Below are 27,875 nucleotides of genomic sequence, written 5' to 3'. Positions count from 1 at the left end.
ATGCAGAAATAAATGGTGTTACTAGGTTTTCTTTATTGGAATTTAGAAAGCTTCCTGAAAGAGAAATGTGTACATATAAAGTTCTCTGCAGTTAAAGAAAAAAGTGCATTAAAAAAGTTAAGAACTGCTAAGTATCTTCAGAGAATTGTGAGCAGCATGACTCCATTTGTAAATTACAACACGTAAGTCACATAATTTTTAAAAACTAACCATTTCCTTCTGCTTTGGCTCACCAAAAGGCAATTTTATTGTGAAGCAGCTATATATCATTAAACAGACATGACTACAAGACCAAGAGAGATTGCACAGAAGCCATCTGATTTCACTTTTCTTTATAACTGCTATATAGAAAAAAGAAGTAGCTGTTCCAGTCCAGTTTAAATGAAGATGTACATTTGAAGTATCTAACTGCAATATTCCCAGCTGAGGTAATTTGAGATTCTCATTACACTTATTACACAACACAAAATTTACTTTGGTAAATATGTGGCTGCTATCTTTTCAGAACTTGAACTGCCAAACTGTCCATAATTGAGTAAAAAATTTAAAATCAAAATCCAATATGGTAGGTCAATCCAGTTACAAATTTGCTAAGTCTTCCATGAAACATTACTATACTGGAGAAAAGGGTTTCAAACAGCTCTTTAAGTACAGCAAATAAAAAAACCTTTGCTAGGTTTCAAGGCAATAAACTAAATTCACGATATGACCTCTATATAAATAAATGCAAAGATTTCTTGCATTATTTTGGTTGATTCTGTACAAGTTCACTAATTAATTTTATTTAAATATAACTCTTACAACAATTTTATCCAGAACCTTAATGAAAATGAAGAAGGTTGACAGTTCTAATATAGAACTTGCACAACAGTTATCTTAACACTGACTTAACAAGGAGAGGCATATAAAAAGACATAGTAATTACACATTTTAAACTGAAGACGTTTTATCTCAGATTCACTATGAGGATGACTCTTATTCTTTAGTATGCAACTTCATTCTTTACCTGTTAAACAAAGTGTACAAGTCATCACAGCAAAATTTACAGAATAATTGGCTTTGGCCTTGGTTGTACAAAGACCTATTTACACATTTGAGATAAGCAAGCACCTTCCTCCTTTTTAATTCTATACATGTGTTCAAGCTTTAAGTCTATATCTGGATTTACAAAATCTTGCAAGATAAAAAGTCTCTCATATATACACCTTGGACCATTAGAGCACAGTGTCTTTATACATGTGAATGTTTCATCTGCTAAATTACCCATTCTTCACATGGATGTGAAGCCTCACTTCCACAGTTAACTCCTTGGTGCTGATGGGTCTGACTGCTGAAAACAGCTGTTAGTCTGGAGGGGGTACACCAAATCATTGTGCAAAAATATTAACATGCCTCAAATTGCCCCCAAATGCAATCAAACCTGTAAATAAGAGATACATGACCAAAAGTACATTAAATAAACACCGTTAATTGGGTGTTTATTTTTTTTTTAGTTATGGTTCTTGAACATAGATGGCAGATAATTTTAATGGAAAAACAAATCTCAACACCAAAGAGTTAATGCTGTCTATGCATATCTGAAATAACCCAGTATACCTAAGGTTTTAAAATCCTTTAATTTGTCTTGTGACAATCTAGGAACAAGATAGATTTTTTCTCAGTTAAATATTTAACCCACACCCAAAATGAATGCCTGCTATACAGAAGGCAATTATTCATTCCACCATTAGAATTTCTGAAGCACTGATAAGTTTGTAAGTACAAGAAAAGCAAGGTACAATTGCAACCAAATACATTACTTTTTACAGAAGGCCTCATTGTGGTAAATTATATACAACATAGTGTTCTCATTTTCCTTAAAGTGCTATCATCTGTACTTGTACTGATACAAGATCATCTATTGTTTTAGGAGGTCTTTTAGTACAGCACCAGCACTGGCATCAGGGGACACTGGCAGTGGTGTAAAAGTAGGCAATGCATCAGAAATAGGTTTCATAAGCAGATGTCCAGAACTACTAGCTGGTGTTATGAGAGGCACTGCTGCAGATCGAGGTGCTAAAAATGGATTTGCATCTGGTCTTCTACCCATTCCTGAGACTGGAGAATCTGGAATACAGAAAAAACCCAAACCAACAATGAAAACACTTTGTTAAAAAGCATTCCTAAATCTATCAAATTTTTCAGCATTTGTTCAGAGACTCATTCTAAAACTGCCTATTACATGTTGCAGAAGTAAGTCCTTGAAAAATCTCCTTGCCATGGACTGTAGACACCTTCAAAGACTTTTATTGTCTCTGACTACTCTCATAGAATCATAGAATCCTTTAGGTTGGAAAAGACTCTTAAAATCAAGTCCAGCTGTTAATCCAGCAATGCCAAGTCCACTACCAATACTCTGTAACAGCTCAAGCTACCCAAGAACACGTGCACATCTGACAGGCAATATGAACACCCTTTGCAGTTCACTTCACCTTTGCAGTGCCAGACATGAAGTATCTGCCACACTGACTCCAGCACTGTGCAGAGATGTAAGAGCACATGCACTACAGTGCAGAGCACAGGACAAAACAAGCTTCTGCAAACCAGCAGGCCTATATTAAGGTGAAGTCTTAAACACATGTAAAAAAATTAAGAACAAACTGAACCAGCTAATTGAAGATTTGAGTTTTAAATTATTTCAGACAAAAGTACATTAATTTAACACACATAATATAAGCCAAAATGTTCTCTATCTTAGAAAAAGTCAACACTCAAAGTCAACACTTCTGCACAGCTTACAGAGATTTCATACCAGGCCATACACTTAACTGATTTTATTTTGGTCCTCTCCGAGCAACCAGGTTCTACGCACCAGACAGACACTGCAAAGTTGTATTATTTGCATTCTTCACTCACTTCAACACAAGCTGACAAACAGGGATGCTGAAAATCAGGACTGGGCTCACTGCTACACCATAGGAAGTTGTCTATGCAGCAACTGTTTGGCTCCAACAGGTGCTGTTAAATCCCTCCTATATCAAAGACAATTTGGTCCCTCTAATCTTCTGTATTGAGAGTTTAGAAAGTGAGGTATAGATGCAGTGGGAAGGAGAAATAGGAGAAGATTAAAAAAAAAAGACAAAAGTAGGACATGGTTGGGGAGAAGAAATCAAGTTCATAATTTACAAGTGAGGAAGCACAGAAGCATCAAAATCCTCTTGAAAATTCCACCCTTAGTTATTTATGTTCTGTGTAAAGATTAGAATATTACCTTGTATTTGACTGTTGGGTGGAGTACTGCTAGTTTTACCAGCTCCTGCTGCTCCTAAAGGTTTCATGTGATGAACAGAGAGCTTGGGTGGGGGAAGGCTTGGGCAAGATTCAGTTTCAAGGAATTTCACAAACAGTTCTGAAAAAGACTATGAGAAGCTACTAGTTATTATATTTCACTGATGCTCTGGTGAAAAGCACTAAATCAAAAATACATATATACATAAAATAAAAAGCTGTCAACAGCCTGCAATCAATTTTTTACTTGTACTTAGTACTAAGCAGTCCTCAGTGAGTGACAATGCAATTTATTTTCAAAATACTCTCTTTGTTGTTGTCTCACTAAGAGGCATTTATATAAAATTAATAAACTCTAAAGATAACACACATATTTCTACCATGGTTCCATTACTGATTTAAGCCAGTTATTTCAAGAATTCTATGCTATTACTGACATTACAGTATTTCCTTAGTCTTTGCTCAACCAATCTCTCCTCCAGAACCACATGAAACCCAGTATTTTCTCTTAAAGCCCCTGTATGTTTTATTTCATAAAGAATCTCAAATAAAGGAAGCATGGAACAATTAAGGTGTCAGTAGCATGACAAGATAAAATTTGGCTTAGTAAAGTCTGTAGTATTCACACAAAAGCATTAATTTTTCTCTTTTACTTCTACAGTTAATCAGGCCACAGTTCTTTAGTGGCCTATGTGTCTGCACTATTTTAGGGAGAAAAAGCCCCAATCCCTACACTTCAGGATTATTTACAGGGATCCATTCTAAACATTTCTAGCTCAACTGAGATAAAAACCAGTCAATCCAAAAATCCCAAGCTCTCAGTGCTTGGTCCTTGAGTACATTATTTATTTGCCTGTAAAATGGAAAGTTCCACAGATAAACTGCTCCCATGGATAATGCTATGAGATCTGTTGCTTTACACTGTTTGAAAACTTAAAATATCAGTTTTATATGCTGTACATAAGAGGCACTAGCTGCAGCACCTGAAAAAGCTTTTCCATTTAAATTTAAAGGACATATGGGAACACAGTCATTAAAATACAATGTCATGGTATTCTATACTGTTGAGAATTGTGTAATTCCATTCTGTCACATACATTTAACTTCCAGCATTTGTAGTTTGCAAGATGAAGACCATACTGTAAGAAGAGTGATGCCAGGAATGAGTGGAAGAGTAATTGTCTTCTGTATTACAAGACAAGGTTTATCACTGTGTAATTTTCAATGTCTAAGTATTTCCTTAGTGCAGGAAAAAATCTTTTGCCAAAGCAGTTGCACAAAACAATTAAGGCAAGATACAGCAGCACCAGCAAATGCAGCTCAATATACTGATGAACCAAACCTGGGCATTAATATGCAACTTCCCCATTTTTCCACTCAAACCAAGAGAATGAAAGATAAATTCTTACACTATTAAAAATGTTCTGATGAGTTGGTCTCAAAGGTGTACTAGGAACACTCTTTGACCCAGCTCCTCCACCAAGCCAGCCAGTCACCCATCTCGTAACTCCTCTTTGCTCTTCAGATAGTAACTAGAGAAGTATTTCAAGAAAACAAAGTTAGGAAACAACAAAAATAAAGCAGCACATGAAAGAAAGTGAATAAATCCAAGCTGCAATACCACATAATGTGTCACTCATAGAGATAAATACAAATTTTTATTATTGTCAAAACCATATTCCATATTCTCCACCTCCCAAAGAGGTGGCAGTCTAAAAACTTGCCCCTTGATTTAAAAACATAAGCCTCATATTTTTCATAATAACTACTGGTACATATATAACAGGCGTACTTTTCTGTAACTGATATATTACAGCTACTCTACACAACAGCATAAAATCCTTTCTGCATCAGCATTCCTCAGCAAAATGAAATTTACCCTATTAAAAAAACATTATCAAAAGATTAGGATCATTATATAAACAACATTAAAAAGTCCCACATGAAAAAAAAGGTGAGATAAAAGAAGAAAAACTGCACTTTCCCCCCAAAAAATGTGCAGGGACATTCAGTTCAGCAGCAAGTCAGTCTATTTTCAGGTAAGGATACCGAAAAAAAAAAAAAGAAAAAGAGAGAAAGGAAAAAAACACAACAACAAAAAACAAAACAGCCAAAAAAAAAAAAAGAAAGAAAGAAAAGAAAAGAAAAAAAAGTGCTTTGTTTTCTGCAAAGTATTACCTGATCAAGTTCCTCCTTTTTCAGTCCCAAGATACTTCCCATTAACCTTAACACTTCAAGACGTTTATTTTTTGGAGTATGAAAATGCCCAATAAAGAGATTTCTCATCAACAGTCTGCAGAATAAAATAAGGTAGTTATACAAGCTGCTCTTGTGTAACAGCTGATACCATGATATTAATGCATTTATTCGTTATACTCTTGCCTAATTTACAGTAATACAAATAAACACAACAAATACAAATAACTAAAGGGTACCTCACCAATTTCCTCTAAGTTATTACATTTCTTACACAGTGTGGATTTGGACAGTATTAGCAATATTGTATGGAGTGAGGTGAAACTGAATAGAAACATGAGCAAATTTGGATGTACATACTATAGTCAGGGAAAATGCTTGTTCTAAGATCTTGATTCAGCAGAGCATTTAAAAAGAAAGCTCTGTATAGTCCCAAACCAAGACCTAATAATGGGGGCAGGAGAGCCCATCTGCCTATCCCTGTTTTAGTTCTGTTGGGTAGAAAAGAAAAAGAAAAGGACCAAGGAAGAGATTTACATGACATCCAGGTGATGCAAACACACGAAAAGGCCTGCTGCTCACACCCAGAACATTATAAATATTTTCATTAAGAACTCTCATCTCCATTTGCAGAGCTCATGCTACAGAAGTGCACTTCTACTTTAGAAACACATCAATGAGGCAGTCACATATCTATTGGTTTTACTAATTAAAATGACTATTTACAACCACAAAGCAATTGAAAAATGTCAAAATAATAGAAGTGTAATTACAAGGCAACATACAGAAGTAGTCCTCTACTACACCTGCAACCGTGAGTGCCACATCTGTACACTGAGAGGAATAAACCCAAAAACTTACCAAATCTTTCATTAAAGACTTACTTGTCCACTTTCCCTTCTGTGCTGTTCATAAGGTTCATTAATTTATTTTGTACATCTTCTAACATTTCTCTTCTGATCTCACCTATAAATGTAATGTCACAGCAAAAGAAACAAAAACTTTGAAACATTGCAATAACTGATCAGTAATACATACCTTCATAAATATTGCTATGGTGCTTTTAAACAAAAAACCAAAACCATAAAAATCGATGTGATTTTTTTAAAAAGGTGTCAGCTTAGTAAGTCATTGCTATTCGAAACCACAAGCTGAAATTTCAGGAATGATACTCAAAGCTGAAGTACAGGACCACACATTAAATAAATCCATTGCAGAAGGTCTAATAACTGCTCTTTTCTATCTAAATAAAACAGAAGTAGAAATAAACTCTTCAACAAGGTCTGTAGTCCTGTGGTGGCAATCTTTTTCATAATGACTACACTCCATGCTGGCATCAGGTCTTTTTAATCTCTGCCCATAACCTCCAATATTATCCAAGCCCAGGTATTCTGTGTACCCTATGATCAAGTTGCTCCTTTGAAGCATCAAGGAGTTCTTAAATTTCCCAGATGAATTACTGGCTAGCAGAGCAACATCTAGTTAGGAGCTTGAAGCTAGGAGCTTATTGAGGGTCTGTTCTGCTTGGACCCTTCCTACTCCTGTGACTGATGCAAGCCCTGGAAACAGCATGCTGGGACACACTAATGCATGGCAGAAACAGTGTTGTGCTTCGTAATTGAGTATACTAGCAAGAGAGGCAGACATACACAAGATTACCCCTACCTGTGGGAACAAAAACATGAATGGAAGAGATGAAATGCTACCATCAACCAAAAACAAGACTGAGAGAAAAACAGCAAACACTTCAGTCAGGCATCATGGCCTGAAAGCTGAATAAATAGGCAGAATTATAAGGCAATGAATGTGAGGTGGCCTAAGACCACAAAGACTGAAAAAGCATCATTTCCCACCAAACTGGGGTTCTGCAACATACTACCTCTGAAGCTTAATAAAAAAAGCTAATAAAAGTACAATTAAGCCTTATTCACACACAAAAACTTTACAAATATACTATAACATGGACTGCTCATGCGAAGACCATCTCTACCTTACAGATCTAAACAAAGGGGTTGAACTTTTTCTCCTCTCTCCCTATGAGGTGTAATGCTTACCTCCAAATCCTTTGCAAAAACTACTGATCAACTTGGTTTTTAACAGTTTTTTGGTTCATGTTAAAAATGCTTCATTAAAAAGCCATAAAAGATACACTTTTGTTTTATCTATCTCATAGTTAATTTCTAAAAGGCCTCAACATCTTTTTAAGAAAAATTACTTCTCTGAATTTTTACAACCTTCAAATAATCTGTGGTGCATGGAAAGGATTCTACTAATTTCCACAACTTTCAATATTTAATAAGTGCATGCCACAACTATGTTGACAAAACATGGTTCTCAACACTAATTAATTAACTCCATGAGAATTCACACAGAGATTTCATATACACACACCAATGAGCCAGGCTGTGAAATGGATGCAACCTAATATGCCCTGTTCAAATACTCCACATCTTTATACAAACTTTTTACTTCACAAATATGAATTTTAAGGAGTACAGAATAGAACAAACTAAAGTTCTTATTCAAAGAACACACAGAATAAGCTCCTCATTGAAAGCAAGTTAAAAATTAAAGGAAAACATGTATTATACAACAATTTATCGTGTAACAACTACATCCATATGCATCAAAATCCATTCTAATAATGTGACTGCTCTTCAGCACTTCTCTCTCATTGAACCAGGCTGAGGCAAAGGAGAATTAATCCATGGTTTCAAGGTTTACATTTACTTAAAATTATGCTACTTTATAAATATGGTTAAATGGGACACCAATACTTGAAGAAAAACATAGGTAATATGATTATAGAATGATACAGCTGCAGGAGCATACATAGGTGAGTTGTTATTTGCATGTCCACAGAACAGAAGGGAATAAAGAGTGTTCTACTATCAACACCACAAAAAGATAAAAAAGCAGCACGTGAAAACAAATTTCAATTAAATTTTACACTGTTATTTCTCTACAAAGCAAGACAATTGTGACTTGCTTTTTCAATTTTTATTCATTTAATTTATTCCTTTATTACGGATCTTAAAACAGAAGTATTAATAATTTAAACAAAATGAAAAGTACTAACAATTTAAATGAAAAGAAATTTTATATTAAAGAGGATCAACTTTTCAGGACCACTACACAGCTATATTGCATCCACAGTGATTATGCAACTTTATCATTAAAAATATTTTTTAAATGGAACATTTCCTTCTAAAATAGAATCCTACAGCTGAAAAGGACTTAAACATGTACTGTGGGTGTATGAAAAGACTAAGCAACAAAAAGGTCCTGAGCCAAAATTCAGCATGGACTGCTGTAAACCAGACATTTACAGTCTCCAATAATTTGTTAACCATTTATGGCAATCCAAAAAACTGCATCTGGTACATCTTATACTTTTCCATTAAAATCACTTCTTCTGCCAAAATATCCATGCAGAAATCCTTCAAAAGATTTGGCTAAGAAAACTGTGTCTGGGAATGTATTTGGCCAATTTGCAATAAGACATTTTATGTTTTCTTGTATAAATAGAGAATACAAAGTGTTATTTTTTTTTCTATAAAAGTCATTATTTACAACAACATTAAAGTGCTGTTTCCTTTATGCAGCAATTCCATTTCAATTTTTTTATCAAGTAAATTGCTTGCCAATACAACACTGCTTGATACTCAGTTTTCTCTCTGAGTTTAAACCCCTCCTGCTTTCTTATGCAAGGATTTAACAACAAAATAAATAGTAATTAACAACTTCCCATTTAAGAGCAGTATTTGCCTATGACAAAGTTAATTTCAACCCAGGGCTTGTGAACTTTTGCTGTGAATGTCTGTAGTGAGACACAGATATACAGATCAGTCAATTCAAAAACAGATTAGTAGTTATACATTATGTAGCAGTTTGAAATTTAATTTAGCTTATGAAGTTCATATGTGAACTCAAGGAACACTTCTATGATGTCCACCTGGATGCCAAATTGTACTTAGAGAGAACTAAATTTAAGTAAGTACACATTCAAATATGTAGCAGAAAAGCAATAGACTGGTTTTTGTAGAGTTCTTGCTGGAATCTTGAAGACTTTCAAATGAGATCCCATATCACCTATCTGTCATAAGCAAGAATGCTTCAAGAAAACATCACTTATTACAAGAGTAAGACTTAATATCATTTTAAAAAGTATAATTAGTTGCATATGTGCAAAGCATGAGTTACCACTGCATCCAGCAGAGATGGAAGTCACATCTATGCACGAGCTGCTGCCTCTAAATCTCTTACCAACTGCACACCTTTACCTCAGTGTACTCCTGTATCAATGTCAAACATGGTAGCTACTTTGGAAAATCTGACAACATTTGGCATTTCACAAAGTTTTGAAAAAGACACTTACAGAGCTAAATCAAGTGTCTTGATATTTACATGGAAAAACCCCCAAAACACTTCTACAGGGCTTTCTTTTGAGAAAGATCTCTAACAGAAGGTAAATATACTTTTTCATATTTGCTTTATAAGAAAGGAAGTCCACAGAATGTGTCACAGAATTAGTCTCTCACAGAATATGAATTTTGGTAAGTTTCTAGGAATACTACATTATCTCCTCAGCTGCTTGAAATATTTTAAGCAGAAATGAAAAAAAAATGTAGTTACCTTCTTTCTTAAGTTCTTCAATCTGCTCCTCTTTGATGTCAAGCTGCTCAGTAAGCCTGGATGCTGCATCCAGAGCAGCATTTGCCTCTTCTAAACTCACCTAAATAGAGGGTAGGAAAGGGACAAGAAGAGAAGCAGGGAGATCACTATCACAACTAGCCTAATATCCCACACATCAGACATAACAGATGAAGAGATTGCAATTACTTGTTCTTTCAAATAACTGGATTGTAAACACCCTCAGAAAACAGAGGGTCAGCAGAAAAATGCTACTTAGCTTGCTCACTGAAGAATTACAATTTAGTTTCACAAGGTTCAATTTCACTGTTCAGCTCACCTGCAGTGATACAACTTTTTCCTCTAGGTTTTCTGCTTTCTTCTTCCATTCTGCACTCTGTTTTTGGTGTCTCTCCAGCTCTGCTGAATACATAGCTTTTTCTTCTAAAGAATTAAACAAAACAAAACTATCTTAATTTACAACATGTAACTCTTCTTGGGATATGCAATTGCAAAACCTCAGCATTATTATATCTGGTCATCACGAGGTAGAGGTGGAATTCAAATTCCATAAATGTGATACTGATCAACAGTTTTCACAGAATTGGTTTTTTTCAAGTTTTTTTAATAGACAACAGATTCTGAAGTTCAGGCTATCAAAAAGAAAACAAGGAAACTAATACTTCAAAATCACCAAAATATGGTAACTATTCCAGCTGCAAAATACTTCTTGCAATCTCTGCTACTTCTTGACAAACCTTACCCTGTTGAAACTGCTCTAGTACCATCTGCAGGTTGGCCAGAGACAGTGCATACTGCTTCACTTGGTCCTGGGAGATGGTCAGCTGCAGCATGCTTTCATCTCTCTGCTTGGAAACTAGGTTTAACTGCTCTTGCAAAGATTCAACTTGCAGACTAGCCTGATGGCTTAATGAAAACAAGATACATTACTTAAATAATACAATACTTAATTTATCACAGTGAAAATTAAGTCCCACCAGAAAACAGCTTACCAAAATTTTTGAGCTCAATTGACAAAAATTTTGGCATTTTCTCCCCAATTCCTCTTTAAAAAAAAACCCCAAACAAACAAAACCAACCTAAAAAGAGATTTAAAAGAAGTCGGGCAACAAAATTTTGGCCATCAAAGAAAAAATCCCAATCAACTTACGTTTGAAATGCATTAGAAAAAAATCCTAGTTTTTGTTCACTATTATAACAGCAACTTAAAAAAAATTCTGTATCTTCCTAGTTTTCTGCTTCAATTACTATGAATCAATAGGTCTTTCTACCAGTTTTTACTTTTAACCCCAGTCTCCAAGAACTCAGTATATCTTGCTACTTACTAATGATTAAATGCTCCATTTAATTTCCCATTGTACAAAAATATTTTAGCCTCCCAGATTCTGCTACCCATGAGAAATTTAGTGCATCTTGCTCTATATGTTTACACTGTGAAGAAGGAAGTTCTCAGCAGTGTAAACTTTCCATGGCATCAGGCACAAAGTAGAAATGTGTGTCTCAAAAGCAATTCACAAGGCATGACAGTCACAGACAATGCACATCTGTGCATTGAAGTGTAAAAAATAAGACTATTTCAAACTTTTTTAAGACACAACTACATTGATGGGATAAGGATTTTTTTTTCTAGTTCTAAGCACCGCTGACGATGTAAGGTTTCAATAGTTGCTACTGAAAGGAGAAATACATTAAATTCTCAACAGTAGCCAAGTATATTCCAAATCACCCTCTTGATTCTGAGTAACAAAATTTCCGATCATTTTGTTATTTCAAGTGCTCAGTAGCTCAATATAACCTCAAAAGCAATTCACAAGGCATGACAGTCACAGACAATGCACATCTGTGCATTGAAGTGTAAAAAATAAGACTATTTCAAACTTTTTTAAGACACAACTACATTGATGGGATAAGGATTTTTTTTTCTAGTTCTAAGCACCGCTGACGATGTAAGGTTTCAATAGTTGCTACTGAAAGGAGAAATACATTAAATTCTCAACAGTAGCCAAGTATATTCCAAATCACTCTCTTGATTCTGAGCAACAAAATTCTGATCATTTTGTTATTTCAAGTGCTCAGTATGTTGCAGGATAGCAGCTCAATATAATGAGGCATCAGTGCCAGTTTAGCTAACTGTGAGATTACCTGGCATTCTCCACTGCAGTAGATGAGGATGCAAGTTTTTCTTCCAAAATCAAAACCTTTTTTCTTAGCTTGACCTCTCTGTCTTCTGCAGCTAAAGCTTCTCTGGTGTATGAGTCTTCCATTTCTAAAAGGTGATTCCGCAGCCTCTCCAGTTCCTGATTTAGGCGCTGCTCCTTCTCATGCAAATGCTGAACCTGTGTAGAACATACCTTAAGTTGCTTGGACTGCCACTTCATATAAAAAAAAATAAACCAAATGTAACACATATCCATTGAAGCACACTGCAAGTGTATTAAATGCTTTTAACAAGTGATTGATACCAAAATAATAAAAAATATATTACATTCTTATTCTTTTTTCATTAATTTCTTGCAACTAAGTTATTTGGTGGTACCTCACTCTGCAGGGCACTGCTCTCCATTTGCTTCTGTTTGAGTGCTACCATGACTTGGTCTCTCTCTTGCTGAAAAGTAACAGCCTTTTCCTGCATTGATTTAACTTCATTTAACAGCTGATTCAATTCTCCTGTCTTGCCCTGTTGAAGACATAAACAAATATTTCAAACATGGCCAACAATTTTACCAGAGGCATAATCTTTGCCAGGAAGACTGTAAAGATACAACTGATCTAACAAGGAAGAGGGCAGGACATCTATGGCCTTGCAACACAGAAAAATAACCAGGAAGCATATAATTTTGAACTTGTCTAGTTTGAAGAGATCGTCATAAGTATGAACGTACTCACCTGTTCTTTGTCTTTCAACAGCTTCTCAAAAGCAAGAGCTTTTTCCTTCATGGAATGAGACTCAAACTCTTTCTCTTTCAGCATCATTGAAAATTGCATATTAGTCTCCTGAAGTGCACGGAATTCCGTTTCTTTTTCCCTGCACCTTGCAACTATTTTCTCATTTTCTTCTTTCAGTTTTCGAATATCCATTTCTAAAATTAAAGTTCTTTCTTTTAGATTAGTTACAGCTTGCTTCAAAAGCTCATTTTCATTTTCTTTGTTACTAAGATTTTCACTCACAGAAAGTAACTGGTCGCTTTTAGATTTAATTAATATATCTTTTTCTCTTAGTGACTTCTGTAACACATCATGTTTTTCTTTGATCTGTCTCATCTCTGATTCAGCCCCTTCTTGACTCTTTCTTTCAATCTCTGACGCTGTAGCAACAGAATCAGATAATCGCTGATTGTTTTCCTGAAGAATCCTGATAGTTGAATCTTTTTCTTGTAACTTTTTTTTCAGTTGTTCCAACTCGTTTTGAAGGAGTTTACACTCCTCACTGAGTGCTTCAGGAGGACTGCATTGAACACCTGAAAGCTGTGAAACAGTGGCAGCTGTTGCCACAGATGGTGTTACCAAATCCAGTTTGCTCAGGAGAAGATCCTTAGTGTTATAAAGCTGTCCTATGCTGTGTTGAACTTGTGCTAATTCCTGACTAAAACTTTTCAGCTTTTTCTCATTCTGTTCATAACTCTGAATCAAGCCATTATAATCTACCTGCAGCCTTGAAGTACTATCGCTCTCAACTGAAATTTGTGCTTGCAGCCTGTGCAACTCTTCTTGGAGGTGAGCTGACTCATGCTGCATGTTCTGGACCGTGGTTATTACTTGTTGTTTCCACTCTTCCATTTTCTTTACTTGCTGTTTTAGTTTATCACGTTCTTGCAGAAGTTCCTCAAACTGGTTACTGTTCACACCCCCTGCCCCATTTTCAGCACCTGTACTGGATGTCTGCAAGACAGTCAGTAAGGTTTGGCATTTTTGACTTAAAGCATCTATTTCAATGTCTTTTTCTCGAATGATACGGGATAGATTCTGAATAGTTTCTCTAGACATGTCTTGACTGCTGTTTTCAGATATATTGGATAACCTTCGGTTCTCCTCTTGCAACCTCACCAAAGCTGCTTCTTTAGCAGCCACCATGTCCATGATATTACGATACTCTGTTTTTAACTGACTGTTTTCCCTTGTCTTTTCACTTAGAACTGCTAGTACTTGTTCTCTTTCCAGAACATAAGCTTGCAGCTGCTGCTGAAGGGAAAGAACATCCTGCCTGTAGGAAGCTGAGGAAACTCTAGCATTAAGAGCTTGTATTTCTAAATCTTTCTCTTGAATGATCCGAGTAAGTTTACCAACTTCATCCTTAGACAACTGATCAATTTGCTGACTTAGAGAAACATTCTTTTCATTTAACAGCTTAATCTCCATCTCCCTTTCCTTGATACCTTTGACCAGTCTTTCAATTTCAGCTTTAGATAAGTCATGTTTTTCATTTCCATTTTCTCCATTAAGAGTCTGAACCTTGGTTTCCTGAAAAAGATCAGAAGCATCAGTCTGAATAATCTGTCTCTCTTTGTGCAACTGAGTTTTAATTTGTTCAATTGTTTTCTGCAAATTTTTGATTTCCTCATCTTTTTCTAAAAAGAGTCTTTCATGTGTGACATTCATTTGCTGACACTGCAATTTGGACTCATCTATTTCCTTTCGCTGTTCCTGCAGTGACTGCTGAAGTTTCACTGTTGCTTGATTCTGATCTTCTATTGTTTTTTTGTGAACTTTTATTTCTTCTTCAAGATTATTCTTTATCACTTTTAACTGTGTTACCTCACTTTCAAGTTCAATAATAATATCTAAAGTTTTAGGCTCAACCACAGGTGTAGATCTACTCTGCTGATCCTTAAGCCGTTCAATTTCTTCTTTCAAATGATTATTTTCTTCCTTCATGACTGCAAGACTTCTGTCTTTTTCCTCCAAGTTCTGCTTTAAGACATCCTGCTTTTTTGAAACTTTCATATATTCCTCAAGCTCCTGCTTTGCCTGTAAGGCTTGATTTTTGTATTTTTCAATGAATACCTCTTTCTCTTTTATGAGATCTGTCAACTGCTTTTGTCCTCCTAAGCTAGTAGTCAACATCTCTTTTGTTTCTTGATGGTCAATTTCCATCTGCTCAATGGTCTTTTTAAGCTCAGCAAGCTTGAAGTCTTTCTCTTGCTGCAGCTTAACCAGGCGCTCATGTTCGAGCTGCAGGGCAGTGGTGTCCATGCTACGCGCGCTCGATAACTCCTCAATAGTTTGCTTATAATTACGTGCCTGTTCCAAAAGCCTACTCTCTGCCTCGTTTAATTCACTCTCTAACTGCCTTTTTTCCATTTTCAAAGCCTCCACAAGAGTGTCTTTTTCCAAATGAACTTTCTTTTTCTCAGAAATGGCATCACTTAACTCCTGTTTTAGTTCTTCAATGGCTGCTATCAGCTTTCCATTTTCTGTTCTGAGATTAGACAGAGATTTCTGTAGATCTTCATTTATTTGTTTATTTTCTGAAACCTCATTCTGTAGTTTTGCAATTTCTGCTTCTCTTTCTTTCAGAATCAGATCTTGACAAGTGTTAGATTCCTCATTACTTTTTTCTGTTAACTTGCTCAAGGATACATGAAGTTCCTCCTCTCTTTCTTTCAGTCTCTGCTGCAAATCTCCAATTTCTTTTTTACTATGTGAATTACACTCCTGGGCTTTCCTTAATTGTTCCTGAAGATCTTTAATATTGTCTTGTAGCTGCTGCTTAGTTATATGCAAATCATTAAGTGCATAGGAACAGTGGCTTAGTTTTTCTTTCTGACTATCTAGCTCTTTAATAGTTTTCATCTTCTCAGTTTCCAATTCTGATACTTTCTTTCTTTCACAATCTATGTCAAGTTTCAGCTGTTTGATGATGCTATCAGTCTCTGTGTGTTGCTTTGACATCTGGTCTTTCAGTGTAATCACATGCTGGAAATGAACACAAAACAGAATCCATTAGGGCAGCAAAACCAGCTGAACTATGCATTTCATTCACTTCTATCCTCTAAACAATAAAAAAAATGGAGAGGAAAAAAATGTTTCTTAGTTGCTAACAGAAGTTGGCAAGTAGGATCAACTAGTCAATGCTAAATTAATTTAACCAAATATCAAATAAGGACAGACTACATTTCACTACAAAAAAAGAACACCACCCCTACAAGAACCTTAACTACCTAAATGAAGAAAAAAAAAGAGCTACATAAAAAAAAGCTGTGAGAATTTGCCATGACATTTGGAATTCAGCAAACATCCACTGCTTAAAAAAGAGTGGCACTACGTTTAAATTATCTGTACACTCTATTTTCAACTTTTTGTTTTAACTTTGGATTAATTTCATAGGTGATTCATTGGTAAATCAATAAAAATGAAAACACATGGCTTGCAACTCAAATTTACAGGTCAAATATACTGGAACTCTGACAAAAAGGTATAATTTAATTCTGACTGTGTGTAATTGGTGACTTTTTTACTCCATGAATGCTCATATTATAAAGAACTTGCAATAAAGTAACTTAAATATTCAACATAATTAAAAAGTATAGAAGAAAAAGTTTCAAGAATCATTGTAATGCATACTATCCTAAGACCAATCAGAATGTTACCAGGATAAATTTCATCATAAATGCTGCAATGAAAAATCAGGGACTATTAACAGGACTTTAACAGTAAAGTAACATCTCTTATGGATAGCTGACACACTGTATTACTTCTTTGTCTATAACACGTGGGTTTTACTTGCACTTTTGAATTTCACACTGAGATGGTAGATATAGAGAAATATTGGCCCCAAGTATTTGTTGTTAGGCCTCAAAAGATATAAGTTATATTTCTCTATCTATGTTCAAAGATCAACTTAAAAGACAAACACACACACACAGAATTCAAAACATTTATTCAGCAGTTCAGTAATTAGTTGTTGTATTTATTACCTGAGTAGCTTCTTGATTCTGCTTGTCTAGTTCTTCCAACTCTGCTATTAATGTTTCCCTTTCAGCAACACTTTCATTTAATTCATGTTCTTTCCTTTCCAAATCTTGTCTTAACTGATTTATTTCTGAATTCTGATCCTCTGTATTCGAAGAAAGAATATTCTCATGTTTATGTTGTGCACTCATCAGTTCCTTCTCAAGTCCCTCAAAAAAAAAAAACAAGTAAATATCAGACTCTTCTTGCTGAAATTACATTAGAATCTCTAAGCCTGAATAAATACCACCCCAGTAAAAAATTCTTCGCTGGGAAATATTTCTCTCTACCATTCATACATACATATTTATTTCTTCATCACTTGGTTTAAGAGTGCATAAACTTCTGCACAAAAGCCATGGTATGGTAAGAAGTTATATCCACCTCTTTGGTATGGATTGACAGCTGGGATAAACTATTAGAACTGCAAGAGCCACCCGAAACACGGCAGGCTGCATGGTGAGACAGAAGTTTTAAACAAGAACATCTAAATAACATCATTATGAACAATGCTATGGGAACTCTTGAATGCATGTAAAACACAGAAAAACTCAGTTGAAAAATGCTACTGGATATAAAGTACAATAAACTAAATCTTTCAAGTCAGAGTTCATAAAAGATCAAGACAACAACACCAAAAACTAAAGGTGTGATATGTTCCACTGCTTCACTTCATCAGTAAGATGGAATTCAGTATTATTATGACTACCACACAGAAGAGAAATATTTCACAACTGGTAAGTGCCAAAACTGAAACATGCTAAAGCAGAAATGAAAAATGACATATTTTACAGAATGTACTATTAGTACTTTTAAAATGTATGTTACAGCTTTCTAGTCAATAATGAGATGGATGGAACTTGAATGGTTTTCCTAATAGAATACACTGTGGAGTTTCACAAGCAAAAATGTATTGTTTCTATAAATTCCACATAGAATTACAGAATTAAACTACAATTATTTCCTTTTATATTACAATGTTATTTATGTAGAAATGCAAATGTTAAAAACCCCAACAATTTAGAAATTGCTTTACCTGATTTAAACTGGAAAGTCTTGCTATTTCATTTTCTGCTTCTGTAAAGGAAAATGAAATCAAATAGATAATTTACTACTTTTCAACAACAATAAAACAAATACATTCTCTCACCTTGCCCAAACAGAACTTTGCTGCTCTGAAGAGAATAGTTTCACAGTATTTTGTGATGACAAGCATCAGTGCCATAAAAGACTCAAACATACCATTAGTCACTACCTCAAAGCAGAGTAGTACTTTCATAATACATCCCATATTAAGGGGACTTTGGCACTAGAGTTTATCAGTTTTGAAATATTAAAATATTTTCTACCTACAGATATATTTCTTAAAACAGGTATGTTAATGTTTTCTTAAGGAGAAGATATTAGCAATTGAGTACCTTTATACACACACACAAAAATGTACTTTTTGAATTTTAACAAACAACTTCTATTGAGGCTTACTCACTTTTAAAGAAAAAAAACCCATACCAAAAAGTTGGACATGATTACTTCCCTAATCAGAAATGTCTATGACAACCACGCTAGTCCTAGCAGGATTCTCTTTTCTGCTTCATCTTACTTCAATGGACAATGCTTTTCTAAAACAGTAATACTTTAAAGATTCATATTCTCATATTCAGTTTAAATTAAAAATAAATTTTGAGTTTTAAAAGTGAAAACCTGTCAAAACATACTAAAAATAAAATAATAATAAAACCTCATAGTCTTAGTACCTAACAATGCTTGCTGTAGGCTGGCAACATCTTGTGGTACTGATGGCTTTGACTGGAGCTGCTTCTGTTCTTTCAGGAGAGCATCTTGCTCTGCCACAGACCTTTGAAGTGCATTAAAGTCAGATTTAAGCTTTTCATAATCTTGTGCTATTTGGATTTTTTCTAGATTTGCAAATTCTTGCTCTTTCAGAAGATTTTTGTTTTCTGCCTTGGCAGAAGACAATTTGTGATTTAATTTTCTTATTTCATCCTCTAGGTCCTTTACAACCTGCAACTCTTCCACTTGTCCTCCATCTGGACTCTGAGCTTTTTTTTTCTGTTCAGTAAGTTTAGGGTCATCCACTGCATCAGTGCTCACACCATCTAAAAGACAAAAGAGATTATTTGCAATATTAACCAAAACTATCATCTCTAGATCTTTTACTTCTCCTCTTTCATTTCTTCTCCTGACAGAGGGAGATAGACTAAAACAAAGACATGGTTACCATCAACAGAAAGCCTGGTTAAATAGGTTTAACAATTGAAGCTGTGCTATACATATTACTGGTAGGACAAGTAGCTTTTTGAATACTTTCACGTGCCTTGCTCAAAATAGTTTTAAATGTAAGTGTTGCAAGTCATATTTTGTTTTCAATTTAATTAAAATATACTTGATCCCCACCTCTCTGGATGAGGAGATGACAATCTAATTTATCAGGATTTAGAATATCTCAATTTTCTAAGAATAATTTTTCAAATCCCATCTAATTCAGACTGATGCAAAATCAATTCATAATTTAATTAATTACATTTCAAAAGTTTGCCAAATAGCTGTTACAGAGAAAAATTTGCTCCAAATAATTTGCTAAATGATGCACAAAGGTATTCAACTGAAGAAAAACATTTTCCAGAATTTCCTTTTTACAGATCCATCCTATACTATACTGATATTCATATTTCTATACAATCTTTTATAATTTCCAGGTAAGTTAGAGAGTACAAAAGGGCATAATCAGAAGAGTCTAGGAAAAAAAAATTAAATGAAAGCACACTACTTGTGAATTCACTTCTGTGTCTGCTCAAACACTTGACCCTGCTCTAGTCCCTATTATGTTGTCAGACAGAATGACTAAAATAAAAATATAAAATAGTTCTTCAAAAGCCCCCAGCAGTATTTACTTTGCAGAGAAGTGGTAATGCAAAAGATAAGGGACTTCTGCCTTCAACTTCCTTTAATTAGTCCTGCTGATGTATGTATGTGAAGTGAAAAATCTTATTACATCTTAACAGGCACCTGATTTTAAGGAATAAATCCCCTATTGGTACTACCTTTAAAGTTAGAGAAGCTGCAAAAAAAACCTTCCTTATACGTTTTCTTCTTCTTAGAACATCTAGTTCTTAGAACATCTTGTTCTTCCTTTAGAACATCTAGTTTCAACACTTGCATCATCATGGGCAGGGATGCCACCCACTAGATCAGGTTGCTCAAGGTCCTATTCAATCTGGCCATGAACATTTCCAGAAAGGGGGCACCCACAACTTCTACAGGCAACTTGTTCCAGTGTCTCACCACCCACTCTTTGAGCTTTTGTCAAGTAACTCAATTAGCACATAGTACTTCTCACAAAAGCTGTTTTTTGTCCTGTTACTTTTGTTACCTTCAATTCAGTATGTCTTATCCTTACCTATATTCAGTTTAAGTTAAAAAACCAACCCAGAAAGTGGAAAATTCAGAGCACAACAATTGGTATGTATCCAAAATGACCCTCCAGACTGATACATGCCATTGATTAAATGCTATCATTCCAGTGCTGAACCAGGGTGAATAAAAGATACGGGACATGTGTCTTAAATATGAAGCTGAACTGAAATTGAAATTTAAATTCTAAACATCGTGTATTTGATATACGCTGTACTGCTACAAGCACATTCAACATTTTAACCCAAATTCACTACATAAAATGCAACAGAAAGCAGGTGGTAACAGAGACCTTGCTGCAACCGATTCTCAAGTTCTTCAATTCGCTCTTCATATTCACGCAGCTCTTCTCGGTGTCGACGACTTATCTCCACTAACTTCTGTCTGTGGGCATCCTGCAATACTGACAGCTCATGCTGATGTTCATCTATTTCTTGACTTAAATTCTGTTTGAGCTCCTAAAAAATATCATTAGATAAACAAAATGGCAAAATACATAACAGTGTCTTCTTATAAAAGAAATAATACAATACAAAAGAAAAGTTTTCCCCAGTCTAATTAAAGGATTTATTAAAGGATTTCTCACAGAAGTCAAGTTTTTTGGCCTTTGTTGATTTGGATTTTTTAAACATGTGGCAAGAAATTCCTTTAAAAATATGTTCACACAAATGGTATGCTCTCCACAAGAGCAAATATTAAACCAATGTAAAGCAATTACAAGTCTTACATACAAAGTAGATACACTAGAATGCATTTTTAGTAGCTTTCTAGGACGACATGTAAAATTCGTATTTTTCACCTTCAACAAAAAAAAAGGCAACATGTTTCTGAGAAGGGAGAAATTATTCTGTGTATCTAAAATACAGTCTCATAACTCATCAACAGCCTCACAAAGTGATTTACCCTTGTAAGTACTAATGTCACTGTTTCAAGCTAACATACCATAATTATCAAATCATACAAACATCCTTTCTCAGAGTAACTGATTTGAAATATTGTACTGCTGACTGAAGGGTTGTTATGCTACTACATGCCCCCATGCATTTTTAATAATGTTACAATAGTGTTAGTTAAAATATTTACAAGTATGTGACCATATGCAAAACCATGAAGAGTAAAGCACAAGAAGACTAGCTTGTCATCTTACCTTAACAACATTTTGTAGTTTGCATATTTCACTTTGTTCAGCATCATTTGTGCCTTGCACTTTGGAAGACTAAAAAACCCAAACCACATATTCATATGAGAATTATGATAAATACATGTATTTTTTATCTAAGTGGTCTTTTATTGATACTCAAAAGTAGAAAACAACAAAGCTAACATGAAACAAAATAAAAATCCACTTTAATTTTGATTTAAAAAAATACATTTTAATGGAAACATTTTAATTTTTCATGGATTTTTATTATTACATTACTACATATAATGGGTAAAAATTTGGAGTGGGGCTGTTATGGCTCATAGTAAGACAAGAGGGTTGCTTAGTTTTGAGTATTTTCACATGGGAGAACTATTCCTCCGAAATCAGGCTATACCTGAAAAATGGTAACTCACATCAGCAGCAGCTTGAAAGATTATATCCTTTTTTTGTCAAATGACATATCAAGGACTGGGAGAAGAGAAAGTATAAAAGAATGCAAGTATCCAACTATTACTTTGAACAGTACTGTGCTATCAATAAAAATCCATAACATAGCCAAGAGGTATTTTTTTGAAAGGCTGAACAAAAATGAAACACTGAAGTATCATTCTAGGTGAATGTTCATGAAATCCTTTACCTAACTTGACAAATCATGCATAAAAGCATCGCAAAAAAGCATTTGGAAGTTAGTCACTGAATGTACCCTTAGTGATGCGACAGCACAAAAGGTTTCAGCTTTTCCATCACAACATGTTTCTTCTAGAAAATTTTCAGCATGAACTTTCAAAAAATCCACCAAATGCAATGAAAACAATAATTTGGAGGGGAGAGGGAAGGGCAGGGTAGAAGAGAAACCACTCACCACTGCAATCTGCTTCCAGTGGTCAACCTCTGATTCAAGCCTGGAAACTTCATTGGACAATCTGTTTATTTCTTGTTGTGACCAGATTATATCTCCAAAATCCATGTCATCTCCTTCAAAACCTGAGGAATGTCTGACCTCTGGAACATAAGAGGCCGATGCAGTGGCTGCTGGCAAAACACCAGCTCCCAGCTGAGCAGTCTGAGCAGCTGTCTGTACTTTCTGCAGTTGTTCCTGTAGTGCATTCTGTCTGGCTTTTAGATGGCTGATTTCCACCTGGATATACAAAATAAAATGCATTGTTTCAATAATAAGAATATCAAAATACATTCTGCCCTTTGAGGCCTTATGAAATGTGAACCAAACAACATCCCCAGCACAAATAATAGATCACTTTCACTAAAAAAAAAAAGAAAAAAACTCCAAACATTATCATAATGGAGAAAAAGCCACCCTTAGCTCAAGTGTTATAAAGTACCTCACAGAAAGACACAGGGGTGTTTTTAGCAGCCAAGGTACACAAGCAGTACAACAATATCCAGGCTAACCAGTTATACAAAAAAAAAATTAAATATAAAAGAAGGTATTCAGATATGGAAGTTAAGCAATATATGATGCTTTTCCACTTATTTTTATTACATTTGATTTCTTTTATGCTTAACAATTCAGTGTAGTGAAAATTTACTTATTTATATAAAGTGAAATTAGCTGCATGTAATTTTATTGTAACAACTCTGTTATTGTACTTAACAAGCAGAATTTCATACATCTCATAGTTCTACTTCCTCTAGTTCCCACAGGAATTTGTGAACAAATCAGAAATAAAACTCCTTTTGGTGCAACTCTCAGCATGCTGGCAACTTTCTTCATTTAGGTCTATGAAATCTCATACAATGGGCTATAAAGCTGATGCTTCCATCACAAAGAGACATTGCACAAATTTTGAAAGATAGCTCTGTTCTCTTTAATTGTATATGTTAAGATAAATAATGACACCTAAAACAAAATAACTGCTTCAAATGGGAACTTGTTCCTGTTGAAAGTAACTGAATCAGAAATACAAAGCAGTAGTGTCTGTTCTCACAGTGATCCCAGAAACAACAGAAAACCTGACAGCTGCATGACATTCCCAGAGTGTTTTCTTTTAACTATCTCCTGGCAGCTTGGCTTATATTACACGATTTGATGAAACATGTCTTAGTCTACATTAACAAAACAAGAAGCCATAACTGTGACCAGTATTTCCACTGGAAGAAACCAGACACAAAAACAAAGGCATTAAACAGCACAACAGGTAAGTTTATTGGACCTCCTTACTGAGAAATTTTACTCTGTGTCTTACCTCTTTCTGCTGAAGCTGATTGCGGTACTCGATAGACAACTGCTTTATTTGCAGCTCTGCTGCTTCATGCTTTTCTTCTAAGTCACTACAGACTTTTTTCAGTCTATCATTCTGGCAAAAATGAGAAATGAATGTTGGTGAACTCAGAACAGTTAAAGAACCAGAAAAGCACAAAGCTACTGGACAGCAAAGAAGTTAAATTGTATGGATACTCATGTTACTTCATTCACAACACACAGTAACAGCAATGTGTGGGCCCCAAATCACAGTCACGTCCAAGCTTTCCATTTTTATATGGCATGGACTCCAGCTCACTTTCAGAAAAAAGGGCTGCAATGACCTGAGAAAAATGCCAAGAATTAAAGAAGTCAGGGCTGAATCACCTCTTAGCAAGATCCACAGGTAGAATTTAAGAACAGCCACAAAGCACAAATTGGAGCTAATATCCAGTATTTTCCCTCTGACCTCAGCCAAGAGCAGATGGCAAGAAACTAGAAAGAGGACAAGCAGGAACAGTTATGTCCCCAAAATAGTATCTTAACTTCACAATGCTCTTGAGGCTTGAAGGCATACGTGAAAGTTGTTTATTTAGAGACAAAGTCAAAAGACCAAGAAGTCCTTTTTAAGAGGGCATAAAGTCACTTTCCATGAAGGCACATGAGATTTTTAAGTGGTTTTGGAGAGGTACGAGCAGCCTATGTCAGAACGACCAAACAGCAGCACAACAGAGAGAACAGGACCAGGGAAAATGCCCACACTTTTCAGAGCCAAGCCTACTGCTGCAGTCCAAGTTCACCTGACAGGGCAGGAGCAGTCACAGTTAGCAAAAGATGAAAACTTGCAGCACATGCATACACCAATAAATGTGTGTGTCCCTAAATAAAATGTGTGTTCCTAACTGTGATGGCAGTTTGGCACAAATCCAGAGTCACATTCTAACACCACTGCCACCCTTGTTTCTGGATTTACCCAGGGACAAACAACTTCAGTGCAATATTTCAACTTCATACAAAAGAAATCCTATGCACTGTTTTTAATTACAAAACAGTAATCTAAATTTTCTTACTTCAAACTTTTGTGCTGCGTTAATACTTTCTATTTCTCTGAGTCTAGAATTGGACACATGGAGTTCTGTTGCTGCATCTGAAAGAAAATGAAAATTTTCATTTTAATTACAATCCTTTCAATCTGTTAAGACCAGTTACTGATACATATCTTACTTCAGACTACTTTAATGTTCATTCCTAGGTAAATATCAAAAGCTGTTCTTATCAGAACACTGTAAGAATTATTTCTCAGACAGTCTTTCTGCATCTAATTTAGTTCACTCATATTTAGGCTTTAAATAAAATCAAAAGCCTAACAGATTAGTATGGATTTAAGCTTTAAAGTAAGGGAGATAAAAATGTTTCACTTGACTATTTTGTGTCCCTGAATCTGTTTCTGATTTCAGACTTGTTCCTGACCTAAGGTTGTGTTTCTCTGTAATACCACGTGAAGTTTCAAAACAAGTATTAATTCCCTTAAATACACATAATAGTGACTGAATTTTCAAAAACAAAACCAAACCACCCACACCTAACAAAACATCAATCCCATAAGACTCAATGTCTCTAAAAAGGTGATACATCTACCATCCCAGTTTATCCAACAGAAAAAGCACATAATTCCAGATACATTTTTTGGATCAATCCTCCTCAAACTGGCTATGTATACTTCTACCTTTAATGGACAGAAACACCACATTTCCTTTTAGCAATGAGAAATCATCCTGAATTGACTATAAAGCAACCATGACAATACTTCAAAATTTGAAATTAGTACAATTTCCAAGTAAATACTGTATTTCATAATTTCCCACATGCTGTTTAAAACCAAGACAGCTCAAGCACTGCAGAGGACACAATCCACACATGAGAACTGCAAAATGGAAAATGTGTAAGTCCATAATCCACAAACAACTGATGGGAGTCAAAACACTGAATGTAAGGGATAACACTAAACCTAGCAAATTTTAACCAATCAGGAAATTAAACCCAGGCTCTAAGGAAGTACCTGAAAAGTGTTGTTAAGGCCACATATTACTTAAAGGTTTTTACAGAAGAGGATGGCACTAGATTTTTTACACCCTGGAGTCTAGTCACCCATAGGAATGTACTACCCTGAAATCTTCAGGAGACTGAAGTTGTTCACAGCAGTATCCAGCAGTGAAGTACATCTGGAAGTAACTACTAAACATCAGTACATCTCTTTAGCACAAACTCATGCACCAATGCGTGAGTTCACAATTTATCTTCCAAAAAAGCAAAACAAACACTCTAGATGACTGCACAGCTCAGAAAAATAAAATAACATTCTAAACTAAACTACTACAGATTTTGAAATTTAAAACATTAAGTCTTTCAGAAAAGTGAAAAATAAAAATTCACAGTTGTCAGAATTTCTCTCTTCTGAGCATTTCACCTGTGCACCAAAAAGGCCATCCATATGAGGCACATTATATCAGCTTGCCAACAAGGTTTATACAACATATAAATATAATATGAATAGTTCTATAGTATAAATATAGAATATGATAAATATAGAATATGATAAATATAGAATATGATAAATATAGAATATGATAAATATAGAATATGATAAATATAATTATAAATATAGAATATTTCTATAATATTCTTTCACAACACTTCAGAAATGGGAGATTGTAAATGAAGTAGAATTGCTTAATTTCACATTTAAAATGACTATTCAGAAGTCTTAGCTGTTCTTTGTAGTTTCTAGTGTCAACACTGTTTTGAGAAAGCTATTATTTTTAAATAATTTATAGTTACAAGATGGTAATACTAGGGATATTAATCTATTTATACTTATTTCCACATTATACAACTGCTTTACTAAAGTTTTTTTCAAAAATTTGTAACCAAAAGTCATCATTAAAAATACGAACAAAATACCATATTCTAGAACAGATTTACTATTGGTTTAGAGAATCTTACTCTGATGTCTCTGTGGTTTTTTTGTTCTAACTTTCTGTTTTAAAGATAAATCGTTCTAGCCTCTAATCCTTATAAAGCAAGGGCCCTGTTCTCCTACTTGGCTGTAGGGGATTGTAGAACCCGACAGGTTTCTCTGGGCACAAATGAAATATAAACAAAACAAAACAGTGACAAACACTGAACCTTTGTCTCTGTGACACGTCAGACTTAGATCACACCAGTGGCAGAACAACCTCTGTACTACAACTCTGCAGTTTTATGGAAGCGGTGTAAAAGCAGCTAATTAACTGAGAGTTTAGATAAACTAAGCAAACAGAAAGGAAAAAGAGTGTTTGTTGTTTGAGTGCTGTCATTCCGGAGCAACACAACACTTCACGGAATTCCGAAACCTCTGAATAATAAGCGTAAAACAGGTTCACATTTGCTATTAGAGCCTGGGACTATATTTGTGTGTTCAGATCCCGAAATCACAAGAGCGGAATAAAAACAAAGGCAGCAAAGCCGGCAGCATTCGCGAAAGGCAGGCAGGCCCCGCCGCGGCGGGTCCGGAGGGACCGGCGGCCGCAGGGAGAGCAGGGAGAGGAGGGAGAGCCCAGCGGGCCCATCCCGAGCCCCCTTACCGCCCACTTCCTCCGCGCCTTCCAGCAGGATGTCCTTGGTGAAGCTGGAGATCTGCCCGGTGAGCGAGGACAGGCTGTCGCCCACCTGCCCCAGGGACTGGCCCAGCCCCGAGCCCAGCCCGCCCAGCCAGGAGGCCATCGCGGCTCGGAGGGCTCCGGGCCTCGCTCGGCGCTGCCGGGCAGCTCCCGCAGCCGGGTCCCGCGGGGCCGCCTCCGCCTCCCTTCTCCTCGCTACGGCGGGTCGCGGCTCCTGCCCCGAGCTCAGCACACCGGGCTCGGCAACTCGTCCGTCAAAGCCGCGCGCATCCTCCCGGCTCAGCTGCTCCTCCCGGCTTGTCTCGTCCCGTCCCGGCTCAGCGACTCCTCCCGGCGGCTGCGGCCGCTGCCACCTCAACGGCCGCCATGACACCCC

General features: G+C 35.7%; 1 protein-coding gene across 9 annotated transcripts; it reads right to left on the bottom strand.

The window, feature by feature from the left end:
* Positions 1–13: 13 nt before the first annotated feature.
* TRIP11 (thyroid hormone receptor interactor 11) lies at positions 14–27,875 on the bottom strand. Of its 9 annotated transcripts, none has more exons than XR_005627830.1 (21): positions 27,464–27,875; positions 24,911–24,987; positions 23,845–23,955; positions 22,503–22,778; positions 21,644–21,712; positions 20,789–20,954; positions 18,819–19,181; positions 18,101–18,141; positions 17,031–17,234; positions 13,003–16,029; positions 12,653–12,793; positions 12,259–12,452; positions 10,859–11,022; positions 10,436–10,539; positions 10,099–10,198; positions 6,348–6,429; positions 5,446–5,560; positions 4,677–4,799; positions 3,251–3,398; positions 2,809–2,906; positions 1,970–2,106 (listed from the first exon to the last, which is right to left on the bottom strand). XR_005627830.1 is itself a non-coding variant. In XM_039712666.1 (21 exons), the coding sequence occupies exons 1-20, from the start codon at positions 27,600–27,602 to the stop codon at positions 2,875–2,877; spliced, it is 5,676 nt and encodes a 1,891-aa protein (XP_039568600.1). In that variant the 5' UTR covers positions 27,603–27,875; the 3' UTR covers positions 1,998–2,106; positions 2,852–2,874. The 9 variants fall into 9 exon arrangements, 4 of the variants coding, with proteins under 4 accessions (XP_039568597.1, XP_039568596.1, XP_039568598.1 ...); XM_039712666.1 differs by having other exon boundaries at positions 1,998–2,106; positions 2,852–2,906; XR_005627832.1 differs by having other exon boundaries at positions 2,022–2,106; positions 2,852–3,036.

Source organism: Passer montanus, unplaced genomic scaffold (assembly GCF_014805655.1).
Source record: "Passer montanus isolate IOZ18808 unplaced genomic scaffold, ASM1480565v1 scaffold27, whole genome shotgun sequence".
Lineage (NCBI taxonomy): Eukaryota > Metazoa > Chordata > Aves > Passeriformes > Passeridae > Passer > Passer montanus.
This window is presented reverse-complemented; position numbering and strand designations above follow the sequence as displayed.

What these genes read in the sequence shown, in the direction of transcription:
- TRIP11 (XM_039712662.1), bottom strand. Translation starts at nt 27,602, where the DNA reads ATGGCCTCCTGGCTGGGCGGGCTGGGCTCGGGGCTGGGCCAGTCCCTG. An exon ending in TGAGAATCGGTTGCAGCAAG is followed by an intron (nt 19,182 to 20,788) that starts GTCTCTGTTACC and finishes TTTGTCTTTTAG; the next exon opens with ATGGTGTGAGCACTGATGCA. An exon ending in ATCAGAACATTTTTAATAGT is followed by an intron (nt 3,399 to 4,676) that starts GTAAGAATTTAT and finishes AGCTTCTCATAG; the next exon opens with TCTTTTTCAGAACTGTTTGT.